This window comes from Triticum urartu, chromosome 1A (assembly GCF_056163025.1).
Source record: "Triticum urartu cultivar PI428250 chromosome 1A, HENAU_Tu73, whole genome shotgun sequence".
Taxonomy (NCBI): domain Eukaryota; kingdom Viridiplantae; phylum Streptophyta; class Magnoliopsida; order Poales; family Poaceae; genus Triticum; species Triticum urartu.
Genome location: NC_141873.1, coordinates 464,411,302 through 464,423,046, shown reverse-complemented (window position 1 = coordinate 464,423,046; position 11,745 = coordinate 464,411,302). Strand labels below are relative to the sequence as shown.

The following is an 11,745-nucleotide window of genomic DNA, read 5'->3' as shown; positions in this document are numbered from 1 at the left end:
CATAAATCTACAACCCAGGCCAGCTTATTGTTGCATGCTTGTATGATTCCAAGCAACAACGACTTTTGCACAAAATTACTCATTCATGGCCACAAGATGATGAAACATCCCTCTATATCCGAAGCTTATTGAAGCATAGTCAACATATATATTATATGCCCTTTTGAAATATATTCTCCTTCGAAACAGGCTCTCGCCTCGTTTTATAAATAAAGAGCAAATCAAAGTACATGACCAACCAATACAAGGCGGTGAGGAAGCACTCTTACAAAAAAAATCGAGATAATTGGACAATAAAAATCACACTAGAAAATGCCAAAGGCAAAAAAAAGAAAAAACAACTATGCTACCGAAAGGTAGCATATGAGGACCTGAAGAATTGGCATGACACACCCTAGGACACCTAAACTCCATGATACATCGCCCTCCTCCGCAATGCGCATCTTAGCTTGGATTTCCACTGGATACTCGGGCGTGAGCATCTTATAATGTGTATCTTCTGTCGGACCATGACGGACGACGAGCTAGGAATGAAAGTAGAAAAGGAGGAGGGAGCAGCGAAAACGCACACCAGGGGGTGGGTACATGCTAGGGTTGCCTCATTGTCCGGCTTAAATAGCTGGATTTGGTCCCTCGGGTGATGCACCGGAGCAGCTCCATAAATGCCTCCTCACTGAACCATAGGAGATGCTTGTTGGACAAATGGGTTTTGGTGTGGGCCCTACTCATCAATTTGATGTGGCGGGCGCATCTGGGCGCCCACGTATCCGTCTCACATATGGGATGGTTTCTGGTGTGCTGGATAGCCTGAACATATAGGACATGTTTGAGGGGTCCATTGGGGTGGCAAATTTGTGACTGGGTAGTGACCAGGATGTCCGACCAAACATATATACAAGGTTTGAGAGGTCAAGTTGTAGATAATCTAAACCCTTAGTCCATCCAACCTCGAGGACTCCACTTAACATGAGACTTTACTCTCTGTCTTGTGGATGATATGTGATTTGGTTCTAAAAATGCTAAAGTCTCTCTAGAAACATTGATCACCCTACAGTCTAGTCGCCATTAGGAATATTTATATATTTCCATTTTGACCTTTTAACCCTTCGGTTTAAGGATGGTTCGATAAGCTTGTTGTCCTATCTTGGTGAGACTATCTCTCCTCGTGCATTGCCGTATTGGCATGATCTTGCAATCCCTAAAAGGAGGCCCTTATCTTGCGACGGGTTGCTGGGGAGGACCCCTAGTGATCGATTCGTTCGCTAGGGGCAGGAGCTCCCAGTGGTCGTTTTCCATCATTCGCTGGGTGGCAGGCCGGGGCGACCCCCCATTGACCCAAAAGACCCATTTAGATGTTTCCTTTTTATATAAAATTGCCATGTTATTAAAAAAATGCCACGCACCTACAAAAGGAATCTCTTAATAGGAAAATGTCATCTCTTAAAACTGCCATCTCTTAATAAAAAATATCATCTCTTAAATAAAAATGTCATCTCTTAATAAAAAATATAGAAAAATGCCACCTCTTAAATAAAAAAAATTAGAATAATGCTATATCTTAATACAAAAGATAAAAATTTCATCTCCTAATAACCAAAAACGCCATCTATTTATATAAAAATTTCCATCCCTTAATATAAAAATGACATCCCTTAATAATATAAATGCCATCTTTTAATATTAAAATGCCACCTCTTAATAAAATGAAAAATTACATCTCTTAATAAATTAAAAATGCCATCTCTTAATTAAAAAAATGCCATGTGACGTAGTTCAAAAACATTATAAAACTACCATGAACAATTTTTCTACAAAAAATGCCATTTGTTGAAAAATGGGGGAGCCTAGGACTCAATCTAAGGCCTCCTGGGTGAGTTTGCACGTCGTCTACCACTACGTTGTGTATAGTGTTTTGATTCTCTAATACTGTAAGGGGCACTCTAGTCTCTTTGTGTTAGCGTCGACGAGTACCTAGGAGAAGATACATTTGGGGAAGAAGATGAACTCGTGAGAGGGGAGGAAAAAGATTAGAAACCACATCCACCAGTTCTGATTCAAGCCAATATAGCTTGTTCGTATGGTTATCTCTGGAATATATAGTCCATGTGTCGTTGCGGCTTGTGGTGGGGTAGGCCTTTGGACTATCACTCGGTCGCACAAGAAGGTCGCTAAAACCCCTCCCTTCTTGAAACATGGCTTGTCCCCAAGCCGTTGCCACCAAAGAGCTTTCAGGATCCCATGGAGCTTGAAGATCCCTCGCTGTGCCGAAATCACCATGGTAGTCGTTGCAGTACTAACCATGGTTGATGTCGACTTGCACGAGATCAAAGAAATTCTTGATGTAGTAGTCTTGGCCACTGGGGACTTCCTCGAGGGAGGTGTCGAGGCACTAGTGGTTGTCGACATGGACTTGATCAAAGTAATAGTAGGCGTGGTCGAAGCAGCAACAAAAGCGTCTTTGGCAAAAGATCATCATTTCTTGTCTATGAGCAACTTCTAACACTCCCCCCTCCTTGAAACTCTACTTGTTCCCAAGATGGATCTTTGAAGGAGATTGAAGGGCTGACTCGCCTGGGTCCCATGGACTATGAAGTTCTTTGATCTTGTTTGGTTTGTTGTGGTAGTCGTCAGTGTAGGGTCCGAGGTCAGTACTGTCTTATTCATAGTAGTGAGCTTCATGAATGTAGCAGCTACAACCAAGAAGAATATGGTCAGAAAAGACCGCTTGGAGCATGGCACTCCTCCCTCCACGAAAAGAAGCTTGTTCGCAGCAAATGGAGGACTTTGTTGCACCCATGGCCCATGCTCCAAACCTGATCCGAGGTGCACATGCCAAGAGTGTTAGTGGCCACTAAAATTGTTCAAAACAACTTGGAGGAGCAGTCCACCATTTTTGAGCTGCATAGTTCGGACGTATAGCCACGAGGATCACATGAAATCGTTCAGCCCATGGGCACCAAGATAAATATTATAGTCACAATAAAAAATAGTCCGCCTGAATCTGATACCACGTGTAAGGGGCACCCTAGTTCTCTCTGTGTTAATGGCAAGGATACAGGGGATGGGATACATTTAGGGAAGATGAACATGCGATAGGGTACGAAGAAGATTACAAGCCATCACCACCGAGTCTAATCCAAGCCAGGATAGCTTGCTCCCTTTGTTCTCTCTGAAATATATACTCCATGGGTCACTGGGCTTGTGGTGGGCTAGGCCTTCGACTATCACTTGTTCGCACAGAAAGGTCGCTAACAAATAAGTTCGCTGTCATTTATCACACAACGAACTACTATAAAAATTTGACGGGGCTCCGATTCTGCGTCAAGATTCGCGCAAACGAAACCGACGGCAAACTGCGGGGTTGCTGCAAAATCGCCCACAGCTGACGGTTGCAAGTTACCATTTCCGTAAAAAAAATTGACTGCTTTGAGCCCGGTGATTCCTTAAAAAAAACATATGCCAGTCAGCATGCATGAGGGCAAAAGGAATCGTCACTTACTTCTAAGGAAAATAATCTTTTTGAATGAACTCCGAGTAAATTTACAGTCCGGTGGTTGGCAGCAAAACTGGGAAGAAATGAAATAATATTGGAGGCCACATGGGTTCACGCGGAAACGTCCTATAAGTAGACGCCCAAGCTGAAGCAAAGAGGCCACAACACTAGCAAGAGTGTAGCCAACAGAGCCAAACTCACTGGTACGCAGCCGATCGATCGATAAGGTCCCTCGAATTTAACACCCGCTCGCCATGTCGTTCCTCCCGATCCCGCTGCCAATCGTTGGAGACATAGCCAGCAGGCTGAACGGCCGAGAGAAACCGCGCGGCGACGACACGACGTCGTCGGCGCCGGCGCCTGTTCTCGGAACCGTGGCCAGCAGGTGGCGCGAGCTCCACGGCGAGAACTCGTGGAAGGGCCTCCTGGACCCTCTGGACCCGCACCTCCGCTCCAGCATCATCTCCTACGGCGAGATGGTGCAGGCCGCCTACGACGCCTTCAACACGGAGAGGCGCTCCCCGCACTGCGGCGCGTGCTTCTACGGCTACGAGGACCTGCTCGCCGGCGTGGGGGTGCCCCACCACGGCAACAACTACGAGGTCACCAAGTTCATCTACGCCACCTCGTCGCTGCCACTCCCGAGCTCCTTCCTCCTGCTGCCGCTGCCGTCGCTGCCGGACGTCTGGAGCCGGGAGTCCAACTGGATGGGGTACGTGGCCGTGGCCACGGACGAGGGCGCCGCCGCGCTCGGGAGGCGGGACATCGTTGTGGCGTGGCGCGGCACCGTCCAGAACATGGAGTGGGTCAACGACCTCGACTTCGCGCCCGTGCCCGCCGCGCCCGTGCTGGGCTCCGCGGCGAGCCAGCACCGCCTTGCCGTCGTGCACCATGGGTTCCTGTCCATGTACACGTCAAGCAACAAGAGCTCCGAGTTCACCAAGACCAGCGCCAGAGATCAGGTAAAGTAACGTGCCACAGCGCCAGAGTAGGGCTTTGGTACGTCTAGTCGATCTAACCGGACATTATACTTCCATTCCATTCCAGTTCTAACATAGAAAATGACAACAGCTTACCTACAATAATCTACTAAACAATGACTGTACTGAAGAAGCAAAGCGATTGACCATAGTGAACTGAAGCAAGGCGACGGTCTAGCTCACAGCAAGTCAGTGTGATGTTCCCAAGATAAGTTAAATCTTGTGAAGATAGAAAAGAATGCCTTATCTTGAAGTTCAAGTCAGGGCCTCAACTATCGTTCGCTCATGAACTTTTCTTTCGTAAAAATCCCCACACTCCATGAGCGCGTCAGATAATTGATCCCTTCAAAAATGGCACGGTAGCAAGTTAACACAACGGTCCAAAATGGGCTGCACTTATTCAGGTATGGGTTACCCATAATGGATGGGTAGGTGCTATGGTGTATATAGTCGTTATCCTATCCAAGTGATAAATTTATCCATCAAGGAAAGCAATGCCGGCGCTGGTTGTTGAGAGTGTATGTTTGCCCAAGAAAAGACCTACCCTATATTTCTGAGCCGATTAAAAATTCTTTATTTCTATAACTTGAGTAGTTGCACATTTACATTCCATGCAACTTGGTTGATTAGAACAAACTATTTATTTTTGAGCGTCCTAAGGAATATAGCACATAATAATTATGTAATCAGTTGATTATTAACCATGCATGTAAACACACAAGCAGGTTGTCAAGGAGGTCAGGAGGCTCGTGGAGCTGTACAAGGATGAGGAGGTCAGCATCACCATCTGTGGCCACAGCCTTGGTGCGTCGGTCGCCACCCTGAACGCCGTTGACCTGGTGTCTAGCGGCATCAACAAACCCGAGGGCTCCACTAAGTCGTTCCCTGTGACTGCTATCGTGTTTGCGAGCCCTCACGTCGGGTGCCGCTTCTTTAGGTCGGCGTTCAACTCATTTCCAGACCTGAAGACACTACATGTGCAGAACGCTGGCGACGTCGTGCCCATGTACCCACCTCTGGGATACGTGGATGTGGCCGTGGAGCTTACCATAAGAACAATCCGATCTCCGTACATGCGTAAGCCGGCCACAGTGGGAACACTCCACAATCTCGAGTGCTACCTACACGGAGTGGCCGGGGAGCAGGGAAGTGCCGGAGGGTTCAAGCTAGAGGTGGATCGTGACATAGCGCTGGTGAACAAGGGTGCCGACGCTCTCACGGACGAGCACCCGGTGCCGGCGTGTTGGTGGGTCCCTAGACACAAGTTCATGGTCAAGGGGGAAGATGGGCGATGGACGCTCCAGGATTTCAAGCACATCTGAGTTACTCACATCGGCCATTGAAAGGTAAATTAGGCCTTGATGTGATTCACGACATTGTACTCGTTACCAAGTTTCTAAATAACGGCTACGGTTTGTCAATCGTACCGAGTATCTTTCCCTTTTTATGCAATATAAGTGAATGTTTCACGACATTGTACTCGTTACCAAGGGTCTAAATAATGGCTACGGTTTGTCAACCATCCCCAGTATCTTAAAATACAGTATGTGTGACACATGAATATGATGAAACAACTTCCCCTCGACAATTCCTTCCTAAATAAACTATGCGCGACACGTGAATATGATGAAGCCAGTTCACCCCAATAATATCTTTGGCATTCATCATGCCAAATTTGTTGATCATATCCTTGGTGTACTTCATTTGAGAGATGAAGGTGCCATCATGGACATTTCAAACTTGCTTTCCATGAGTTTACCAAACTCTTTGCTAAACGTACACAAAAAGAGTTCACCATTAATAAACTTCCTAGTGAACAGGGTTGAGTCAATTATACCAATTCGAACTTTTTTAACAAGGAATCTCTTCAAGCACTCATACCATGCCCTATTCAAAGAGCCTTGTGAAGTTTACCCCAATAATGTCGAGGGGAACTTTTTTAACTTTCATCATATGAACCTTGTTAAAAAAGTTCCATGAGTTTAAGTCCGTAAAGAGCCTTGTGAAGTTTATAGCAAGGTTGGACAACTTGGGAGTTTTCAAAACTAGGAGGTTGTTTAATTTGACTCTACTTCAGTAGACCCCCCTAAACACAAGAACGGTTCAGATTAGCCCATACCTCTTCATAATAAAGGACATAATGGTCATATTTTGTTGTGTATGTTTTTCTTTTTAGAATATCCATTCGATTTATACGCATAGGCCGTACACTTGCCCGCTGGGCCTTCCCAACCATCTCTTTAAATCGCAAAAAAATATGAGTGTGCCAAGATTCGAGACAGGAACTTCTGGTTCAAAATGCGACACTATAACCAACTTGCCACCATCACTTAACATGGTTGCAGGCGTCTTTCTTATTATTTTCTTCTATCCGCTTTTCTTTTTCCAATTTTCTTCTTTCCTTCTTTCTTTTTTCTTGCTCTTTTTTTCTCGTTTTTAACGGTTTTGTCCCAGATTTATTTTCCTTCTCTATTTCTTATTTTTCGTTTTCCTTTCTTTTTTGTTCATTTTTTATTTTCCCTTTTCTCTTGCAATGTGCAAACTTTTTCCAATTTCGTTTCTATGAAAGAGTGGACTTTTAACAAAATTTACGAACATTTTTTTAAACTTGGTGAACATTTTCCTAAATCAATAAATTTTGTAAAATTCATAAAGAATATTGATGAACGTTTTTTCAAAATTGATGGTTTTTTTCAAAATTGATGTTCCTTTTTCTCAAAATTGATGAAGTTTTTTCAAAATAATGCATATTTTCAAAGTAGATGAATTTGTTTTGCCAAAATTGATGGACTTTTTTCAAAATCGATCATACAAGGACATGAAAAATACTGAGACCATTTAAGAGATGTTGAGAAATGGGCTACTCCCAAACGGACTCTTCTGGCCTAACCGAACAGTCTTCGTCGAACATGGTATTTTTGGAAATCTCAAGACTGACCCAAACTTTCGTAAGCAGGTAGGCGTGCCCATGGTAGTCATTTACGCCAGGTTTGAATGATTTCCTACACCATATGCAAGTTGCGACATGTCCCGCCATTTATCGACTATTTTTTACCGAGAAAACTCCAAAAAATACAAAATTTGTCGAAAAGCAAAGCAACTTGGCGTGGTGCCATAACTTGGTCATACAAGCCATTGGAAAAAATAGGGTCATTTCAAGGATGTCGAAAAACAACATGCTATGAGATGAAGCCTTGTATTTTATGAATATTTGTATTTCAATGTTTGTACTTTTTTTTACAATTGTGTCTGTTCAATGTTTGTATAATTTTTTAGAATGCGAGTGTTATAACTTATGAACAAAATTTGAATAGGCAAACTTTTTTTGAAATTTTGGAAAAGTGAAAATGGAAAAGAAACAAAAACTATCAGCAAAAAAGAGAAAGAAATAGTGGGAAAATCTGTTTTGCTACAGTAAGCTGGTTGGTAAAGGATAGTTCTAGTAGTTTGCGTTTTTGTAGTTAGACATTTGAGCTTATCAGTTTGTGTACTTAGTGGCGAGCGGTCGGCAGTGAGAGCTACAGGGTTTGATCCGCGCATTGCCATTTCCTGTTTAATGTATTTTCCCTGTTTTCGCGTGCGCAGTCAAGGCAGCGTACTGTGCATGGCACCTTCTATCTGAATCTACTTCCGGAAGGTGAACCCTATTTGCCGCCCGAGGGTGTCAAACTGTCATGGCTTTGTTGAAGCGAAGCGACCGACACGATATGCGTCGGCCCACTTTGAACGAGCAACCGGTTTTAGGAAAATGTTCACTGTGTATAAAAAGTGTTCATCGTGTCTACTAATTTTATTCAACGTGCATTTCAAAAATATTCGGCATATATTTTAAAGAAAGTTTAGTTTGTATTTGAAAAAAAACACCGTATACTAGGAAAATGTTAAGTGCGTATTTTAAATTCACTTTTTAGAAAACTGTTCATATTTAAGAAAAGAATATTCTATTTATTTTTTATGATTTTGAAACATTGTTGGCATTTTCAAGAAATTTTGTTCGCATTGTTTTGCAAAAGTATTGAAAAAGAAAAAAAGTCGGATCTGCAGCTCTAAATAGTACTTTAAACGTTAGCGCTGCCTTTAAGCCGTACTCAGTTACTAGGCCATCTGGTTAGCATTGGTTCCCATTCATGGCCAGGTTGTGAGTTCAATACCTGGTGCAAGTGCTTTTATTTTTCGCATTTATTATGGATACATGTCTCAAAAAAAATATTAATATGTGTACGACAGACTACCGTATAGTTTGTGAAATGTCTATATTGCCCTTTATACGCTTTGTGAGGGGGGGGGGGGGGGTCTACCGAAGCATTGCTCTTATTTTTCTAGGTAAATATACAACATTTGCGGGTGTTCCTATTCCACGTTTTAGATGTTGTTGGGCTAAAACACTCACCTGGTGCAAGTGCTTTTATTTTTCGCATTTATTATGGATACATGTCTCAAAAAATATATTAATACGTGTACGACAGACTACCGTATAGTTTGTGAAATGTCTATATTGCCCTTTATACGCTTTGTGAGGGGGGGGTCTACCGAAGCATTGCTCTTATTTTTTTAGGTAAATATACAACATTTGCGGGTGTTCCTATTCCACGTTTTAGATGTTGTTGGGCTAAAACACTCACATGGGTTGGCCCACAATGCTCTCGCTTGCTCGGCAGGCTCGTTCCACTTTGTTGTCTTTGTTTTTTTTTCTCACCCTCTCTTCTGCTAGAGGCTCAGGAAATAAATGGCTACTATTTTTAGTAGATCTGGGAAAATTGATGAAATCATTTTCTATAATTTTAAAAAAAAGGTTCCTGAATTTAAAAGATGTTTGTGAATCTAAAAATTTTCCATGGTTCATGAATAATAATATTTACAATTTCAAAAATGTTCATAAATGGTAAAACATACTCATACTTATGAAGACTATTAATTCCATGGAAAAAACATTAGCCATAAATTTTATTACTGTTAGTGAACTTAAAATGTGACCATAGATTTTTTTTTAAAAACATGAATTTATAGAAGTTCTAGCGAATTCAAATGTTCATGAATTTAAAATAAAAATAGAATAAAATAAGGAGGAAGGAAAAAAAAGAAACCTAGAGGTAAAATCGCCCAACGAGTAGAGAAAGTGCACGTTAAAATAAAAAAATAAAAAGAAAGCCTGTAAATGCCCATAGTAATTATCAATATAAAACTGGGAGCCCCTAATGGGCGCCTTAAGTGCCCATTCTTCAAACTGGCGCCTACTACCGTGTCTAAGTGGGGCGTATCTAAAAAGTCACTCGTTCGTTGGTTTGTTCATTCCCTGCTTCGATCATTTGTTTCTGCTTCAATTTTTTTTTCTAAAAAGAACAGTCGTCTTTTAAACTCTCACCTGTTGACAGTTGACCATTTTGATCCTGTTGACCATTAATATGGAAAACGTTCATCGATTTTGAAAAAATTAATTGATTTAAAAAAAGTTCATCAATTTCGAAAAAGGCTCATCGATTGGAAAAACAGAGTTCATCGATTTTTTTTAAAAGTTCACCAATTTTGAAAAAAGTTCATCGATCTGAGAAAAAGTTGTCGATTTTGAGAAAAAGTTCATCGAATTTTGAAAAACAATCATCGAAGTAGAAACAATGGTCATCGATTTTTAAAGAAGTGCATCTCATCTGAAATAAATCATTGAATTTGTAGAAATTTCATCTAATTAAAAAATGATTTGAAAAAAATCAAGCATTCTGAAAAAATAAAAAAGGAAAAAAGAAAATGCAAAAAAACGGTCCGGAAAACCGAGGCTTTATGCGTACCAGATACTGTCCAGCGACCGAAAAAACATGGATTGCTAAGCTTCCCAAAACCGAGGCTTCCCACGAGCTTAGAAAGAATAAAATGATAAAAAGAGGTAAGATAGCACAAAGAGGTGTTATTCTTGTGGTTGTCTTGGGTCATTTGTGAGGAAGTGGTGGTGAGTTCGATTGCGGGCGGGCGCGCACCTTTTTTGCAGCTTGACAGAAAAAAGAAAAAAAAAGGCAAATGGGCTGGCCCTGCACGAACGGGGGTGTGCGCCGCTTTGCGATTAATGCTACAAGTGGCGTTGAGGGCGCCGTATAGGAAATGCCTAAAAAAATAACCAAAGCAAACTCGCTGCGCTCTCCATCATTATCCTATTGGGCCAGCTGGTTCGTGTTCCTAATTATGCCTAAAATAGACTATTAAATTCAACTAGCACCAATTCGACGCCATGTGCGTCAAAATGTTGCCTAGACGCAAAGTACACCGCTAGTTGGGCCGGCTCGACTAGCAACTATAGCGACCGCTAAAAAAACTATAGCGAACATGTACTGTAGCAACACGTTCACTACAGTAACCAATCTTTTTTAGCCTAGCCACTGGTGGCGACCCTGGTTTAAGCTAAAAGACTGGTGATCCCCATGACCTTTTCGTACACCTATGAATTACCACATTAATCAATAGAATACCCGGTTGTTGCTAAAATAAACCAGTCTTTTAGACATTTTTTTAGTTTTAGACATTTTTAAAATATGAACTATTTTTTACAAACATGTATATTTTTGAAAACACAAACTATTTTTAAAGTTCTGAATAGTTTTCGAAAATATGGACTTTTTTTTAAAACGCTAACAATTTTGAAAATTACCTAACATTTTTTGGGAACGAACACATTTATTTAATTTCAGCAGAAAAGTTGAAACCGGGAATAATTTTTTAAAACATTTTTTTTAATTACTTAAAATTTTCTGAAAATTCCCTAGCATTCTGTAAAGCACAAACATATTTGAATTTGTGAACATTGTTCAAAAAAATAACGTTCATGAAATTCGAAATAATATTTGAAACACAAATATTTTTTGAAATTCCAGAACATATCTGAAAATACGAACATTTGTCAAACAAACACTGCCCCATATCCGTGCATGCTTTTGTTGCTACCCTCGCCTCGCTCGCAATTGACTGTTTACAGAGGGAGTTGACTACTTTTGCTAAAAAAAACTGGGAGTTGACTACTGACGTGGCCATTGACGGGTGACGATAAAAAATAGATCACTATTTTAAAAAATAATTCGGAAAAAGTTCATGAATCAGAGAAAAATTCACGAAATTGCGAAAAAATTCATGAATTTTAGAAAAAGTTCACCAATTTGGCAAATTTTCTGGAATTTGGAAAAAAAAGTTCGCAAGTTTTGGCAAAGATCAAAGATTTTGAAAAAGACTTCATCAAAATTTGAAAATGGTCATCGATTTTGAAAAAAGTTCATGAATTTGGAAAAACATTCA

The 11,745-nt window shown here is 41.2% G+C and overlaps 1 protein-coding gene across 1 annotated transcript; it reads left to right on the top strand.

Moving 5' to 3' along the window:
* Positions 1-3,646: 3,646 nt before the first annotated feature.
* LOC125528404 (phospholipase A1-II 7) lies at positions 3,647-5,995 on the top strand. Its single transcript, XM_048692888.2, has 2 exons — positions 3,647-4,455; positions 5,199-5,995. Exons 1-2 carry the CDS (start codon positions 3,748-3,750, stop codon positions 5,793-5,795), a joined length of 1,305 nt encoding a protein of 434 aa, XP_048548845.1. The 5' UTR covers positions 3,647-3,747; the 3' UTR covers positions 5,796-5,995.
* Positions 5,996-11,745: the final 5,750 nt, after the last annotated feature.

Coding starts and splice junctions, on each gene's coding strand:
- LOC125528404 (XM_048692888.2), top strand. CDS start 3,748: ATGTCGTTCCTCCCGATCCCGCTGCCAATCGTTGGAGACATAGCCAGC. Junction 4,456..5,198: donor AGACCAGCGCCAGAGATCAG/GTAAAGTAACGT, acceptor ACACACAAGCAG/GTTGTCAAGGAGGTCAGGAG.